The following is a 17,103-nucleotide window of genomic DNA, read 5'->3' as shown; positions in this document are numbered from 1 at the left end:
ACATAGAGCTGTAGAGTACAGATCTGCGTAGTGACATAGAGCTGTAGAGTACAGATCTGCGTAGTGGCATAGAGCTGTAGAGTACAGATCTGCGTAGTGGCATAGAGCTGTAGAGTACAGATCTGCGTAGTGGCATAGAGCTGTAGAGTACAGATCTGCGTAGTGGCATAGAGCTGTAGAGTACAGATCTGCGTAGTGGCATAGAGCTGTAGAGTACAGATCTGCATAGCGTAGAGTACAGATCTGCATAGTGGCACAGAGCTGTAGAGTACAGATCTGCGTAGTGGCATAGAGCTGTAGAGTACAGATCTGCGTAGTGGCATAGAGCTGTAGAGTACAGATCTGCGTAGTGGCATAGAGCTGTAGAGTACAGATCTGCGTAGTGGCATAGAGCTGTAGAGTACAGATCTGCGTAGTGGCATAGAGCTGTAGAGTACAGATCTGTGTAGTGGCATAGAGCTGTAGAGTACAGATCTGCGTAGTGGCATAGAGCTGTAGAGTACAGATATGCATAGCGTAGAGTACAGATCTGCATAGTGGCACAGAGCTGTAGAGTACAGATCTGCGTAGTGGCATAGAGCTGTAGAGTACAGATCTGCGTAGTGGCATAGAGCTGTAGAGTACAGATCTGCGTAGTGGCATAGAGCTGTAGAGTACAGATCTGCGTAGTGGCATAGAGCTGTAGAGTACAGATCTGCGTAGTGGCATAGAGCTGTAGAGTACAGATCTGTGTAGTGGCATAGAGCTGTAGAGTACAGATCTGCGTAGTGGCATAGAGCTGTAGAGTACAGATCTGCATAGCGTAGAGTACAGATCTGCATAGTGGCACAGAGCTGTAGAGTACAGATCTGCGTAGTGGCATAGAGCTGTAGAGTACAGATCTGCGTAGTGGCATAGAGCTGTAGAGTACAGATCTGCGTAGTGGCATAGAGCTGTAGAGTACAGATCTGCGTAGTGACATAGAGCTATAGAGTACAGATCTGCGTAGTGACATAGAGCTGTAGAGTACAGATCTGCGTAGTGGCATAGAGCTGTAGAGTACAGATCTGCGTAGCGTAGAGTACAGATCTGCGTAGTGGCACAGAGCTGTAGAGTACAGATCTGCATAGTGGCACAGAGCTGTAGGGTACAGATCTGCGTAGTAGCATAGAGCTGTAGAGTACAGATCTGCATAGTGGCATAGAGTACAGATCTGCGTAGTGGCATAGAGCTGTAGAGTACAGATCTGCATAGTGGCATAGAGCTGTAGAGTACAGATCTGCGTAGAGTACAGATCTGCATAGTGGCACAGAGCTGTAGAGTACAGATCTGCGTAGTGGCATAGAGCTGTAGAGTACAGATCTGCGTAGTGGCATAGAGCTGTAGAGTACAGATCTGCGTAGTGGCATAGAGCTGTAGAGTACAGATCTGCATAGTGGCATAGAGCTGTAGAGTACAGATCTGCGTAGTGGCACCGAGCTGTAGAGTACAGATCTGCGTAGTGGCATAGAGCTGTAGAGTACAGATCTGCGTAGTGGCATAGAGCTGTAGAGTACAGATCTGCCTAGTGGCATAGAGCTGTAGAGTACAGATCTGCGTAGTGGCATAGAGCTGTAGAGTACAGATCTGCGTAGTGGCATAGAGCTGTAGAGTACAGATCTGCGTAGTGGCATAGAGCTGTAGAGTACAGATCTGCGTAGTGACATAGAGCTATAGAGTACAGATCTGCGTAGTGACATAGAGCTGTAGAGTACAGATCTGCGTAGTGGCATAGAGCTGTAGAGTACAGATCTGCGTAGTGGCATAGAGCTGTAGAGTACAGATCTGCGTAGTGGCATAGAGCTGTAGAGTACAGATCTGCGTAGTGACATAGAGCTATAGAGTACAGATCTGCGTAGTGACATAGAGCTGTAGAGTACAGATCTGCGTAGTGGCATAGAGCTGTAGAGTACAGATCTGCGTAGCGTAGAGTACAGATCTGCGTAGTGGCACAGAGCTGTAGAGTACAGATCTGCATAGTGGCACAGAGCTGTAGGGTACAGATCTGCGTAGTAGCATAGAGCTGTAGAGTACAGATCTGCATAGTGGCATAGAGTACAGATCTGCGTAGTGGCACAGAGCTGTAGAGTACAGATCTGCGTAGTGGCATAGAGCTGTAGAGTACAGATCTGCATAGTGGCACAGAGCTGTAGAGTACAGATCTGCGTAGTGGCATAGAGCTGTAGAGTACAGATCTGCATAGTGGCATAGAGCTGTAGAGTACAGATCTGCGTAGAGTACAGATCTGCATAGTGGCACAGAGCTGTAGAGTACAGATCTGCGTAGTGGCATAGAGCTGTAGAGTACAGATCTGCGTAGTGGCATAGAGCTGTAGAGTACAGATCTGCGTAGTGGCATAGAGCTGTAGAGTACAGATCTGCATAGTGGCATAGAGCTGTAGAGTACAGATCTGCGTAGTGGCACCGAGCTGTAGAGTACAGATCTGCGTAGTGGCATAGAGCTGTAGAGTACAGATCTGCGTAGTGGCATAGAGCTGTAGAGTACAGATCTGCCTAGTGGCATAGAGCTGTAGAGTACAGATCTGCGTAGTGGCATAGAGCTGTAGAGTACAGATCTGCGTAGTGGCATAGAGCTGTAGAGTACAGATCTGCGTAGTGGCATAGAGCTGTAGAGTACAGATCTGCGTAGTGACATAGAGCTATAGAGTACAGATCTGCGTAGTGACATAGAGCTGTAGAGTACAGATCTGCGTAGTGGCATAGAGCTGTAGAGTACAGATATGCATAGCGTAGAGTACAGATCTGCATAGTGGCACAGAGCTGTAGAGTACAGATCTGCGTAGTGGCATAGAGCTGTAGAGTACAGATCTGCGTAGTGGCATAGAGCTGTAGAGTACAGATCTGCGTAGTGGCATAGAGCTGTAGAGTACAGATCTGCGTAGTGGCATAGAGCTGTAGAGTACAGATCTGCGTAGTGGCATAGAGCTGTAGAGTACAGATCTGTGTAGTGGCATAGAGCTGTAGAGTACAGATCTGCGTAGTGGCATAGAGCTGTAGAGTACAGATCTGCATAGCGTAGAGTACAGATCTGCATAGTGGCACAGAGCTGTAGAGTACAGATCTGCGTAGTGGCATAGAGCTGTAGAGTACAGATCTGCGTAGTGGCATAGAGCTGTAGAGTACAGATCTGCGTAGTGGCATAGAGCTGTAGAGTACAGATCTGCGTAGTGACATAGAGCTATAGAGTACAGATCTGCGTAGTGACATAGAGCTGTAGAGTACAGATCTGCGTAGTGGCATAGAGCTGTAGAGTACAGATCTGCGTAGCGTAGAGTACAGATCTGCGTAGTGGCACAGAGCTGTAGAGTACAGATCTGCATAGTGGCACAGAGCTGTAGGGTACAGATCTGCGTAGTAGCATAGAGCTGTAGAGTACAGATCTGCATAGTGGCATAGAGTACAGATCTGCGTAGTGGCACAGAGCTGTAGAGTACAGATCTGCGTAGTGGCATAGAGCTGTAGAGTACAGATCTGCATAGTGGCACAGAGCTGTAGAGTACAGATCTGCGTAGTGGCATAGAGCTGTAGAGTACAGATCTGCATAGTGGCATAGAGCTGTAGAGTACAGATCTGCGTAGAGTACAGATCTGCATAGTGGCACAGAGCTGTAGAGTACAGATCTGCGTAGTGGCATAGAGCTGTAGAGTACAGATCTGCGTAGTGGCATAGAGCTGTAGAGTACAGATCTGCGTAGTGGCATAGAGCTGTAGAGTACAGATCTGCATAGTGGCATAGAGCTGTAGAGTACAGATCTGCGTAGTGGCACCGAGCTGTAGAGTACAGATCTGCGTAGTGGCATAGAGCTGTAGAGTACAGATCTGCGTAGTGGCATAGAGCTGTAGAGTACAGATCTGCCTAGTGGCATAGAGCTGTAGAGTACAGATCTGCGTAGTGGCATAGAGCTGTAGAGTACAGATCTGCGTAGTGGCATAGAGCTGTAGAGTACAGATCTGCGTAGTGGCATAGAGCTGTAGAGTACAGATCTGCGTAGTGACATAGAGCTATAGAGTACAGATCTGCGTAGTGACATAGAGCTGTAGAGTACAGATCTGCGTAGTGGCATAGAGCTGTAGAGTACAGATCTGCGTAGTGGCATAGAGCTGTAGAGTACAGATCTGCGTAGTGGCATAGAGCTGTAGAGTACAGATCTGCGTAGTGGCATAGAGCTGTAGAGTACAGGCTCTTACAGAAGTTGCACACATGGGGAACATTTTAAGCAGCCCGGGGTCAGGGGAAAAACGTGTCATTTTATAAACGCATTTCATGCCATTCCAACGTCATTTTACACGACTGGAGACTTTGGTAGATTATTATTTTATAGCGCACAAATGATGGAAAAGGAAGGCTATACTGACAAACTGAGATCAATAAAAAATACCTGGTCTTGAATCCATCTGTAGCCTATAGTCCAAGGTGTGTGGAGACACATATTGTAGGCTACAGTATGGTCTTGAATCCATCTGTAGCCTATAGTCCAAGGTGTGTGGAGACACATATTGTAGGCTACAGTATGGTCTTGAATCCATCTGTAGCCTATAGTCCAAGGTGTGTGGAGACACATATTGTAGGCTACAGTATGGTCTTGAATCCATCTGTAGCCTATAGTCCAAGGTGTGTGGAGACACATATTGTAGGCTACAGTATGGTCTTGAATCCATCTGTAGCCTATAGTCCAAGATGTGTGGAGACACATATTGTCGGCTACAGTAGGAGGAGGAAATTATAGTCCTAAAATTGCTTTCCAGTTTTACTGACTCACTCCCTGTTGATGGCTGATGCGCTCGTGCCAAAAGCCTCTCTGTCTCTTATTTTGTAAGTACAGCAGATTAATGTGTTGGTAGCCTACAGCAGAGAGTCTTCTCTTTTCAGCAGGAGCCATCTGCTTTCCAACCTGTGTTTTCCCTCGATTGTATTTGAAATATTGAGAAAGGCCTGTTTGGTCTGCATGCTGTTTGTTCACTGACAGATTTGCCGCTCGTTCCCGACAGTAGACTATTACATGTTATCGGGCTACAATCCACAGCTAGACTATTCCTTGTTATCGGGCTACAATCCACAGCTAGACTATTCCTTGTTATCGGGCTACAATCAACAGCTAGGCTATTCCTTGTTATCGGGCTACAATCCACAGCTAGACTATTCCTTGTTATCGTGCTACAATCCACAGCTAGGCTATTCCTTGTTATCGAGCTACAATCAACAGCTAGGCTATTCCTTGTTATCGAGCTACAATCAACAGCTAGGCTATTCCTTGTTATCGCGCTACAATCCACAGCTAGACTATTCCTTGTTATCGGGCTACAATCAACAGCTAGACTATTCCTTGTTATCGGGCTACAATCAACAGCTAGGCTATTCCTTGTTATTGGGCTACAATCCACAGCTAGACTATTCCTTGTTATCGGGCTACAATCCACAGCTAGGCTATTCCATGTTATCGGGCTACAATCAACAGCTAAGCTATTCCTTGTTATCGGGCTACAATCAACAGCTAGGCTATTCCTTGTTATCGGGCTACAATCAACAGCTAGGCTATTCCTTGTTATCGGGCTACAATCAACAGCTAGGCTATTCCTTTATGTTGGGCTACAATCCACAGCTAGGCTATTCCTTGTTATTGGGCTACAATCCACAGCTAGGCTATTCCTTTATGTTGGGCTACAATCCACAGCTAGGCTATTCCTTCTTAATGGGCTTACAATCCACAGCTAGGCTATTCCTTTATGTTGGGCTACAATCCACAGCTAGGAAATGTAAAATAAATCAGATCAAATATCATCTGTGTCTTAATTATAGGCCTTCTGGTGGTGTAGTATTCTGGATGATTTCATTTCTTTCTGAACAGACAGCAGTACTTATATAACTTGGGCAAATGTATTTCAATGTATCAGGAGTGTTGCAGTTTCTCCAGAATCGTGCAGCTGTGATTCTATAAGGAAACAAATGATCAATTGCAACGCTGGAGAGATGAGAGTCGCAGGCTCATGTCTATCAGAGCAGAGAGGGAGAGAGATCGTAGAAAAGTGAATTCAATTTTAGTTATGTGAGAGAGAGATACAGGCACGATTCTCATACAGCCACCCGTTGGTCTCACACATACACAGTGGCGACCCGTCATTTTTTTATTTTTTTATTTGACCTTTATTTAACCAGGCAAGTCAGTTAAGAATAAATTCTTATTTACAATGACGGCCTGGGAACAGTGGGTTAACTGCCTGTTCAGGGGCAGAACGACAGATTTGTACCTTGTCAGCTCGGGGGTTTGAACTTGCAACCTTCCAGTTACTAGTCCAATGCTCTAACCACTAGGCAGGCCATTTGAATTAAATACATTTTGGGGGGGGTCTTGCCTGTTCCGCATTTTATTTTGGTGTTAATATGTGTCACATATCAGTTTGTAAACAATGTATTAAAAAAATATATATATATACAGTGCCTTGCGAAAGTATTCGGCCCCCTTGAACTTTGCGACCTTTTGCCACATTTCAGGCTTCAAACATAAAGATATAAAACTGTCTTTTTTGTGAAGAATCAACAACAAGTGGGACACAATCATGAAGTGGAACGACATTTATTGGATATTTCAAACTTTTTTAACAAATCAAAAACTGAAAAATTGGGCATGCAAAATTATTCAGCCCCCTTAAGAAAATACTTTGTAGCGCCACCTTTTGCTGCGATTACAGCTGTAAGTCGCTTGGGGTATGTCTCTATCAGTTTTGCACATCGAGATACTGACATTTTTTCCCATTCCTTCTTGCAAAACAGCTCGCGTTTTGCGTCTCTTTTTGCTTTCTTGAGTAAGGCAGCTCCAACATGCAGGTGTTTCAGCCCAGCTCAGTGCTTTCTGTGGTGGTGGGAAAGCCAGCAGAAAATATGGAACGTTGCACCGTGATTGGCTCAGTGTTCTGTCACTCATGGGGACACCTCGTCACCGCCAAGTCAAAAGGGTAGACCACGAAAATTCTATCCCCTTTGGTGCTGCCATAGAGTTACATTAGAAGTGCACATCCAAGAAGGCTCAAGGTCATTGGCCACAGATAAAATGACGTTAAATCACATATGTACAGTAGCTTTATTATCTACAGTACAGGTGGCCTTCTGCCTTTTGGTAGGCCATCATTGCAAATAAGAATTGGTTCTTAACTGACTTGCCTGACTTGTTAAATAAAGGTGAAATATATATATTTTTTTAATCATACTTTCAAGTCTTATCTAGCTCATCATGAATCGAGTCAACAATCTACTGGCAAATCCTTCTTAATCATTGTCATATGAAGAGAAAGTATAGATAAAATCCCATGCTCATCGGCCATTGGACATAAACATTACACAACAATGAGTGGTTTGGAAGTAATCAGTGGCCACCTGCAAGCATTGCAAAGCAATCATTAGCCTGCTCTTCAGTGGAGTGCCTCTGTGGTCCCAAGTCTAAGATGAAGGGTCTCTTTTCCTAGTTTAAAATTATAAACATTCAACATTGGCCATGCTGTCAATGCAGCATGATTTGTGCCACACTCAACTCAACCGTTAACTCTGAACTGCAAAATCTAACTTTTAGTGAGTTCAAGACAACTGGGAACTCGGGAAAAATGAGCTACGACTGGGAAAATACGTTTCGAACTTTCATTCAACTCGGAATTGTAAATCCGGGAACTCTGGCCTCTTTCTGGAGCTACAACCCGAAGGTCACTGACGTCATCATGATTAATCTTTTCTTTATTTTCCAGTTCCCAGTTCCCAGTTCTTGAGTTCCCAGTTTGTCAACGAAGGACCACCGCACCACCTTCCTGTTCAAGTGAGCACAGCACAACAAGGTGAGTCCAAAAATGTATAGCATGCTTCTGCATAAATGATCTAATATATTAAGGAGATGTGTAGACTGTAGCTAAGAAATTAATATCTGGTGTATATTGTGTAGTAAGCTGTTAATAGCTCATGTGTCTCACCCTGATAATTTGGTCTATTTTCACCTCTTAATTTCACCTACTGTTCTGACTTGGTGGTGCACATGTAGCCTATAACCTGATTTAGAGAAATGTCATCATTGAATATTGTAAGAGCTTTCATTGTCTGCTTATATATGCCCCCTTTATTTATCCTACACTTCTGAGTTGGTGTACAGGGAGAACATTGTAAGAATGGCCCATGTTCTGAATTCTGTCGCAGTACATTTCAAAAGTGCTGAACAAATAGTTATATTGACTACGTCTGTCCTAGCTCGCTCATTATAGTCTTAATCGAAATTACGAATTGCCTCATATCCACTTGTCGTCCCCTTATGCCACAGTTTGTACATCTCAGTTGTCATTAGAAACCACAGTTGTTTAAGCAAGTCAGCCATATCAGCTATGTTTTTTTAAAGGCAGTAAATGAGGCTGAAAGAACTGTTTCACTGCCAGACAAGGCTTCGCTCATATCCAGGTATAGTAGTGGTAAGGTGTTGGGACTCTGCTGATAACCAGGTGTAGTAGTGGTAAGGTGTTGGGACTCTGCTGATAACCAGGTATAGTAGTGGTAAGGTGTTGGGACTCTGCTGATATCCAGGTATAGCAGTGGTAAGGTGTTGGGACTCTGCTGATATCCAGGTGTATCAGTGGTAATGTGTTGGGACTCTGCTGATATCCAGGTGTAGCAGTGGTAAGGTGTTGGGACTCTGCTGATATCCAGGTATAGTAGTGGTAAGGTGTTGGGACTCTGTTGATATCCAGGTATAGTAGTGGTAAGGTGTTGGGACTCTGTTGATATCCAGGTATAGCAGTGGTAAGGTGTTGGGACTCTGCTGATATCCAGGTATAGTAGTGGTAAGGTGTTGGGACTCTGTTGATATCCAGGTATAGCAGTGGTAAGGTGTTGGGACTCCACTGATATCCAGGTATAGTAGTGGTAAGGTGTTGGGACTCTGTTGATATCCAGGTATAGCAGTGGTAAGGTGTTGGGACTCTGCTGATATCCAGGTATAGTAGTGGTAAGGTGTTGGGACTCTGCTGATATCCAGGTATAGTAGTGGTAAGGTGTTGGGACTCTGCTGATATCCAGGTATAGTAGTGGTAAGGTGTTGGGACTCTGTTGATATCCAGGTATAGTAGTGGTAAGGTGTTGGGACTCTGTTGATATCCAGGTATAGCAGTGGTAAGGTGTTGGGACTCTGTTGATATCCAGGTATAGCAGTGGTAAGGTGTTGGGACTCCACTGATATCCAGGTATAGTAGTGGTAAGGTGTTGGGACTCTGCTGATATCCAGGTATAGTAGTGGTAAGGTGTTGGGACTCTGCTGATATCCAGGTATAGTAGTGGTAAGGTGTTGGGACTCTGCTGATATCCAGGTATAGCAGTGGTAAGGTGTTGGGACTCTGTTGATATCCAGGTATAGCAGTGGTAAGGTGTTGGGACTCTGCTGATATCCAGGTATAGTAGTGGTAAGGTGTTGGGACTCTGCTGATATCCAGGTGTAACAGTGGTAAGGTGTTGGGACTCTGCTGATATCCAGGTGTATCAGTGGTAAGGTGTTGGGACTCTGCTGATAACCAGGTATAGCAGTGGTAAGGTGTTGGGACTCTGCTGATAACCAGGTGTAACAGTGGTAAGGTGTTGGGACTCTGCTGATAACCAGGTGTAGCAGTGGTAAGGTGTTGGGACTCTGTTGATATCCAGGTGTAGCAGTGGTAAGGTGTTGGGACTCTGTTGATATCCAGGTATAGTAGTGGTAAGGTGTTGGGACTCTGCTGATATCCAGGTATAGTAGTGGTAAGGTGTTGGGACTCTGTTGATATCCAGGTATAGCAGTGGTAAGGTGTTGGGACTCCACTGATATCCAGGTATAGTAGTGGTAAGGTGTTGGGACTCTGCTGATATCCAGGTATAGTAGTGGTAAGGTGTTGGGACTCTGCTGATATCCAGGTATAGCAGTGGTAAGGTGTTGGGACTCTGCTGATATCCAGGTATAGCAGTGGTAAGGTGTTGGGACTCTGCTGATATCCAGGTATAGTAGTGGTAAGGTGTTGGGACTCTGCTGATATCCAGGTATAGCAGTGGTAAGGTGTTGGGACTCTGCTGATATCCAGGTATAGTAGTGGTAAGGTGTTGGGACTCTGCTGATATCCAGGTATAGCAGTGGTAAGGTGTTGGGACTGCTGTTGGGACAGCTTTAGTTTGTCACTGTTATAGTGCAATGAATGTATTGTTTAGTGTTGTGGCTTTGCTGGCATACATCCCACTTTTAGATTTTTCCCCACCAAGATGTATATGCTAAAATCGCCACTGCACATACAGTAGGTTACAGTGTTGTGCAAACCATAACCCCGACCCGACCCCAATCAACTCTTCAGAATATTAGGGCTGAAAATCTCATTTCTTCCATTACGTTTGTTTTTGGGGGCAGGAGAATTACAGGAAGAGGAAACTCTTTCTGGGGGAATTAAAGGGAGAGGAAACTCTTTCTGGGGGAATTAAAGGGAGAGGAAACTCTTTCTGGGGGGGAATTAAAGGGAGAGGTAACTCTTTCTGGGGGGGAATTAAAGGGAGAGGAAACTCTTTCTGGGGGGGAATTAAAGGGAGAGGAAACTCTTTCTGGGGGGGAATTAAAGGGAGAGGAAACTCTTTCTGGGGGAATTAAAGGGAGAGGAAACTCTTTCTGGGGGGGAATTAAAGGGAGAGGAAACTCTTTCTGGGGGAATTAAAGGGAGAGGAAACTCTTTCTGGGGGAATTAAAGGGAGAGGAAACTCTTTCTGGGGGAATTACAGGGAGAGGAAACTCTTTCTGGGGGGGATTTAAAGGGGGAGGAAACTCTTTCTGGGGGGGAATTAAAGGGAGAGGAAACTCTTTCTGGGGGGGAATTAAAGGGAGAGGAAACTCTTTCTGGGGGAATTAAAGGGAGAGGAAACTCTTTCTGGGGGAATTAAAGGGAGAGGAAACTCTTTCTGGGGGGGAATTAAAGGGAGAGGAAACTCTTTCTGGGGGAATTAAAGGGAGAGGAAACTCTTTCTGGGGGGGAATTAAAGGGAGAGGAAACTCTTTCTGGGGGAATTAAAGGGAGAGGAAACTCTTTCTGGGGGAATTAAAGGGAGAGGAAACTCTTTCTGGGGGAATTACAGGGAGAGGAAACTCTTTCTGGGGGGGAATTAAAGGGAGAGGAAACTCTTTCTGGGGGGGAAAAAGTCCAGATCCAGCTAAATAGGTTCCCGGAACAAAACAGTCCGTAACAGAGAGGTGGAATCTGACTCAAATAAACCACTGCTCTCTCCTCCCACGTGCCAATTCAAACTCTTTCTGGGGGGGAATTAAAGGGAGAGGAAACTCTTTCTGGGGGAATTAAAGGGAGAGGAAACTCTTTCTGGGGGAATTAAAGGGAGAGGCAACTATTTCTGGGGCAATTAAAGGGAGAGGAAACTCTTTCTGGGGGATTAAAGGGAGAGGAAACTCTTTCTGGGGGAATTAAAGGGAGAGGAAACTCTTTCTGGGGGAATTAAAGGGAGAGGAAACTCTTTCTGGGGGAATTAAATGGAGAGGAAACTCTTTCTGGGGGAATTAAAGGGAGAGGAAACTCTTTCTGGGGGAATTAAAGGGAGAGGAAACTCTTTCTGGGGGAATTAAAGGGAGAGGAAACTCTTTCTGGGGGAATTAAAGGGAGAGGAAACTCTTTCTGGGGAAATTAAAGGGAGAGGAAACTCGAAATAACTTTGATCGCTTTAATTGGCTTTTTTTTTTTTACATTTGCCAAAAGGGAACAATTATTTTTTCGTGCCACGAGAGTACCCAGATCCAGCTAAATAGGTTCCCGGAACAAAACAGTCCGTAACAGAGAGGTGGAATCTGACTCAAATAAACCACTGCTCTCTCCTCCCACGTGCCAATTCAAACCAATCAACCTCTTCTGTTCCTGGAACGCTCCGACCATCCAGACTAGAAACAGGATATATTAGTGACCATTATAATGAAGTCATTATAGAGCAGGACCCCTGGTGGGCCATTAGTAGAAGTAGCCTGTCAATAATGACACACACACACACACACACACACACACACACACACACACAATCCGTTTTCTTTCATTTCCTTCCTCAGACAACCATACATAAGAATGGCTAGTTGGCACATTCTCCAGGATCTTTAAATTCATTACTTTGTTTTGGTGTTTCAACAGCTAAGGAAATCAATGACTGATCCAAAAAAAATCTGTGATTAATTTACAAGACTTTTGTAAATTCTGATCTTTTTTTTCACTATTTGGTCTTTTGACCAATCAGATCAGCTCTGAAAAAGATCGGATGTGAAAAGATCTGATGTGATTGGTCAAAAGACCAATTAGTGGGGAAAAAAGATCAGAATTGGGCTGCGTGTGTAAACACAGCCTTTTTGAAGCAGATGTTCCCTTTTCCACAAATCACTGAGGGATTCAGCGACAAAGTCAGTTGGTTTTGTCGCCGGGAACAAAGACACACACACACACACACACCCCAATCAATAAAAACAGCTAATCTAAGTGCAAGTCATACGTAAAAGTTGTACAACTTACAATCAACATGCAGGGTCAGGGATGATAACATTAAACATGGACTGTTGATGTATCCCAAATAGCACCCTATTCCCTATAGCGTGCACTATGTAGAGAACAGGGTTCCATTTTGAACATAGTCAATCCTCTCCTCAGACTCTACAGTTCCTCCAAGCCTGAGGAGCCCAAACTGCCAAGCTCTCTGACTGCAGTGATTGAGTCTACTAAACATGAACAGACAGACAGACTGACTACAACACAGTAACTAAAGTGAGTCATTGCCTGCTTACTGCCAACTCATTCAACCCCTGGTTCCTTTAGCCTGCTTACTGCCAACTCATTCAAACCCCTGGATTGTTTGGTAACTTACTGCCAACTCATTCAAACCCTGGTTCCTTTTGCCTGCTTACTGCCAAGTCATTCAACCCCTGGTTAATTTGGTAGCTTACTGCCAACTCATTCAACCCCTGGTTCCTTTGGTAGCTTACTGCCAACTCATTCAAACCCTGGTTCCTTTGGTAGCTTACTGCCAACTCATTCAACCCCTGGATTGTTTGGTAACTTACTGCCAACTCATTCAAACCCTGGTTCCTTTTGCCTGCTTACTGCCAAGTCATTCAACCCCTGGTTAATTTGGTAGCTTACTGCCAACTCATTCAACCCCTGGTTCCTATGGTAGCTTACTGCCAACTCATTCAACCCCTGGTTCCTTTGGTAGCTTACTGCCAAGTCATTCAACCCCTGGTTGGTTTGGTAACTTACTGCCAAGTCATTCAACCCCTGGTTCCTTTGGTAGCTTACTGCCAACTCATTCAACCCCTGGTTCCTTTGGTAGCTTACTGCCAAGTCATTCAACCCCTGGTTGGTTTGGTAGCTTACTGCCAAGTCATTCAACCCCTGGTTCATTTTGTAGCTTACTGCCAACTCATTCAACCCCTGGTTCATTTGGTAGCTTACTGCCAACTCATTCAACCCCTGGTTGGTTTGGTAGCTTACTGCCAACTCATTCAACCACTGGTTGGTTTGGTAACTTACTGCCAACTCATTCAACCCCTGGTTGGTTTGGTAACTTACTGCCAACTCATTCAACCCCTGGTTGGTTTGGTAACTTACTGCCAAGTCATTCAACCCCTGGTTGGTTTGGTAGCTTACTGCCAAGTCATTCAACCCCTGGTTGGTTTGGTAACTTACTGCCAACTCATTCAACCCCTGGTTGGTTTGGTAGCTTACTGCCAACTCATTCAACCCCTGGTTGGTTTGGTAACTTACTGCCAAGTCATTCAACCCCTGGTTGGTTTGGTAACTTACTGCCAAGTCATTCAACCCCTGGTTGGTTTGGTAACTTACTGCCAAGTCATTCAACCCCTGGTTGGTTTGGTAACTTACTGCCAAGTCATTCAACCCCTGGTTGGTTTGGTAACTTACTGCCAAGTCATTCAACCCCTGGTTGGTTTGGTAACCAGCCAAAGTCCTCACTTCTTTCCTCTCAGTGCCACTGTCTGCAGTCGTTCTAACCTCGTCCCCAGGCTCAGGCTCAGAGAGAGCAGGCTGGGATTACATTGGTCCTAAATGATACCTTATTACTTTTGGCCACCCTTTTCCCTTCGCACACTACTTTTAGTCACCCTATTCCCTTAGTGGACAAAAGTAGAGCACTACATGGGGAATAGGGTGCCACTTTAAATGCAGACACATGCGATCGTGCATCACTGTTCAAAGCTGTGCTCCTGTTGCCATAGAACCCAGTCAGTAAACATAGAGGCGTGTTAAAGACACAGGACGGAGGGATGCAGTGGTGTTACCATGGAGCTGGGGGGAGAGGAGTACCTGTGGTGTAGCGGGTGAGAGGTCTGTTCTAGACAGCAGGGAGGAGGGAGGGGAGGGGGGGGGTGAGGAGGGGACAGAGGAGAGGAGGGGACGGAGGAGAGGAGGGGACGGAGGAGAGGAGGGGACGGAGGAGAGGAGGGGACGGAGGAGAGGAGGGGACAGAGGAGAGGGAGGGACGGAGGAGAGGAGGGGACAGAGGAGAGGAGGGGACGGAGGAGAGGAGGGGATGTAGGAGAGGAGGGGACGGAGGAGAGGAGGGGGTGTAGGAGAGGAGGGGACAGGGGAGAGGACGGAGGAGAGGGAGGAGGAGAGGAGAAGGAGGGGGAGGATGAGGAGGGAATGGAGGAGAGGAGGGGAAAGAGGAGGGGCAGGAAGACAGGAAGAGTTGAATGCCCTACAGTACCCCCTCAAAGGTATAAACACACTATCTACAGAAGAACACAAGATGAGAAGGTTGGATTTCAACCCTTCTGAAGTCAGCTAGAAATAACTGATAATGATGATGATGATGACCACAGAGAATTTGAAGAAATTCTCAAAAGGACCAAGACATTCCCGATTTGTAGTCTGAAAAGTAATATCACACACAATGGGACTAGAGAGTTTAATGGACCAACTGAAAAGAAAAGAGACCTTCACTCACACAGGCGTTTGGGCTTTCTGTCCCAAAGGGAGTCATTTAGTCTTCTCTGTTCCTCTTCATCAGAGTAGAGGTTCTCTTTGTGAGTGATGATGAGGCTATGTCTCTAGAATAGACTTGGACAGGTGTAGATCCCCTCACACTTGCTGTAAAGTGACTTTTATGAAAGTTAAACTCATTATTTACGTCTGTGATTTTTTTTCCATATCTTTGGAATAGAAAATAGCAAGAATGTTATTTCGTCTTTAGAATACAAAAAGTGTGTTTACATTAACATGGTTTTTAAAAAAACAGGCAACTATTAACATAATATCGATCTAGCTCATGTCAATAAACTGAGACTGGGAACTTTTCCAGCCAGACACTTTGCCTTGCTACTGTATCGATCGTTCACAGCTTTGCATTCAGTAACTGCAACACTGAGTCGACTATAAAGTCTAGAACGCTCCTTCACAGCTTTGCATTCAGTAACTGCAACACTGAGTCGACTATAAAGTCTAGAACGCTCCTTCACAGCTTTGCATTCAGTAACTGCAACACTGAGTCGACTATAAAGTCTAGAACGCTCCTTCACAGCTTTGCATTCAGTAACTGCAACACTGAGTCGACTATAAAGTCTAGAACGCTCCTTCACAGCTTTGCATTCAGTAACTGCAACACTGAGTCGACTATAAAGTCTAGAACGCTCCTTCACAGCTTTGCATTCAGTAACTGCAACACTGAGTCGACTATAAAATCTAGAACGCTCCTTCACAGTGTTCTCGTTCTACAGTTGTAGTCATTTACCTTTGGGTTCAGCACCAGTTGCTGTTCATCAAAGTGCAGCAGAGCCACGGAGTTCGATTCGGAATTATTGACGAATATCTGCAGACACGGATACAGCGAGGTCCCCTTGCAGTCCGCCCCGCACGTGAACACGCACTCGAACATCTCCTCCGGTCTGAGCACGGACACCACCGTGCAGTTGGCCGGTTTGCTCTGCATGCTCTGTAGAGTTGGACTGAGCCAGCAGAACCCGAGGATAAAGAGGGACAGGATGCCACAGACGATGAGGAACAGTCCTAGTCGGATACTCTTATCCTCCGCCTCCGAGTACTCGTATGACACCCTCATTTTCGCCATTATGCTCCTCTTCGGTCTGAAAAGAGCTCGAAAGTGACGGAGAGGAGAGCTGGAGAGGGGCTTCTCTCTCTCTCTCTCTCTGCGCTGTGTTGCCCCAAACACTGGCAGCCTCTAGGAAAACGTCCCTCTCACTCAACCGGCCTCCGCGCCCTCCCTTCTGTATGGAGAACTTTGCGAAAGCGGAGCAGCTGCCGTCCAGCCTGTGCCTGCCCCCCTCCTCCCCTCGCTCTTATGCGCGTGATATCTACTTCATATCACAACGGTCCGTGGAGATGTGGATTTTTCTGAAAGGCTGGACGTTGCATCTGGGATTAGGTTCGGAGTGAATGCCCCTCCCTTGACTGGCGATCAGATGATGCGCTGCAGCGGTCCCTCGCCGTCCCTGGCTCCGACATCCATCACTTCGCTGTGGACAAACTGGTCTACTGTTGCCCCTTTAGAGATGGAGCCCGCTTTCTCTGCTCACGGTGCCGAGAGGTCTGAGGACCAGCCTATATAGCCCGAGGCGAGGAGCTTTCTAGAGTTAAAAATAGGTCTCTTCTGCTGACAGCAATGTTACCAACTTCATTACGCTGATTGGATGGTATTGTTTTGATGCATCACTACAGGGTGCACCTGTTGACAGACTAGGCTAGTTACTGTTAAAACATTCAATAACACAAATAATGACCTACGTCATTAAGCTTTAGGACACATGATAACTTGGCTTGGCATACAAAAACAAAGCTTATAGTTGACCAATCAAAAAGCAAGCATTATGCCATGCGAGTTTTAACGTAATCAGCAGTGCCCGCCAACGATTACGGTGGTGTACGGCGCTCCGTGGCGCGCACGTGGCAGAAAAGCCTAAAGCTAGTCTGCATCTGTTCACTTCCTAGATGTACAGAATCATTTTGGGGCTTTCTTGAAAATCACATAGAAACATACACACACACACATAAACACAGGCACATAGCGTTGTATCGTAAGGGCCATTAACCAG

The 17,103-nt window shown here is 45.6% G+C and overlaps 1 protein-coding gene across 1 annotated transcript in view; it reads right to left on the bottom strand.

Moving 5' to 3' along the window:
• The window catches only part of LOC116360540 (calcium-activated potassium channel subunit beta-4), an 89,946-nt gene extending 73,083 nt beyond the window's left edge, over positions 1-16,863 (bottom strand). The window contains exon 1 of the mRNA XM_031815251.1: positions 15,786-16,863. Coding sequence (XP_031671111.1) covers positions 15,786-16,121 — 336 coding nt within the window. The 5' untranslated portion in view covers positions 16,122-16,863. The remainder of the gene's footprint in view (positions 1-15,785) is intronic.
• Positions 16,864-17,103: the final 240 nt, after the last annotated feature.

The sequence above is a fragment of the Oncorhynchus kisutch genome, unplaced genomic scaffold, assembly GCF_002021735.2.
Source record: "Oncorhynchus kisutch isolate 150728-3 unplaced genomic scaffold, Okis_V2 Okis09a-Okis19a_hom, whole genome shotgun sequence".
Taxonomy (NCBI): domain Eukaryota; kingdom Metazoa; phylum Chordata; class Actinopteri; order Salmoniformes; family Salmonidae; genus Oncorhynchus; species Oncorhynchus kisutch.
The sequence above is the reverse complement of the archived record's forward strand: the minus strand, read 5'-3'. Positions and strand labels throughout refer to the sequence as shown.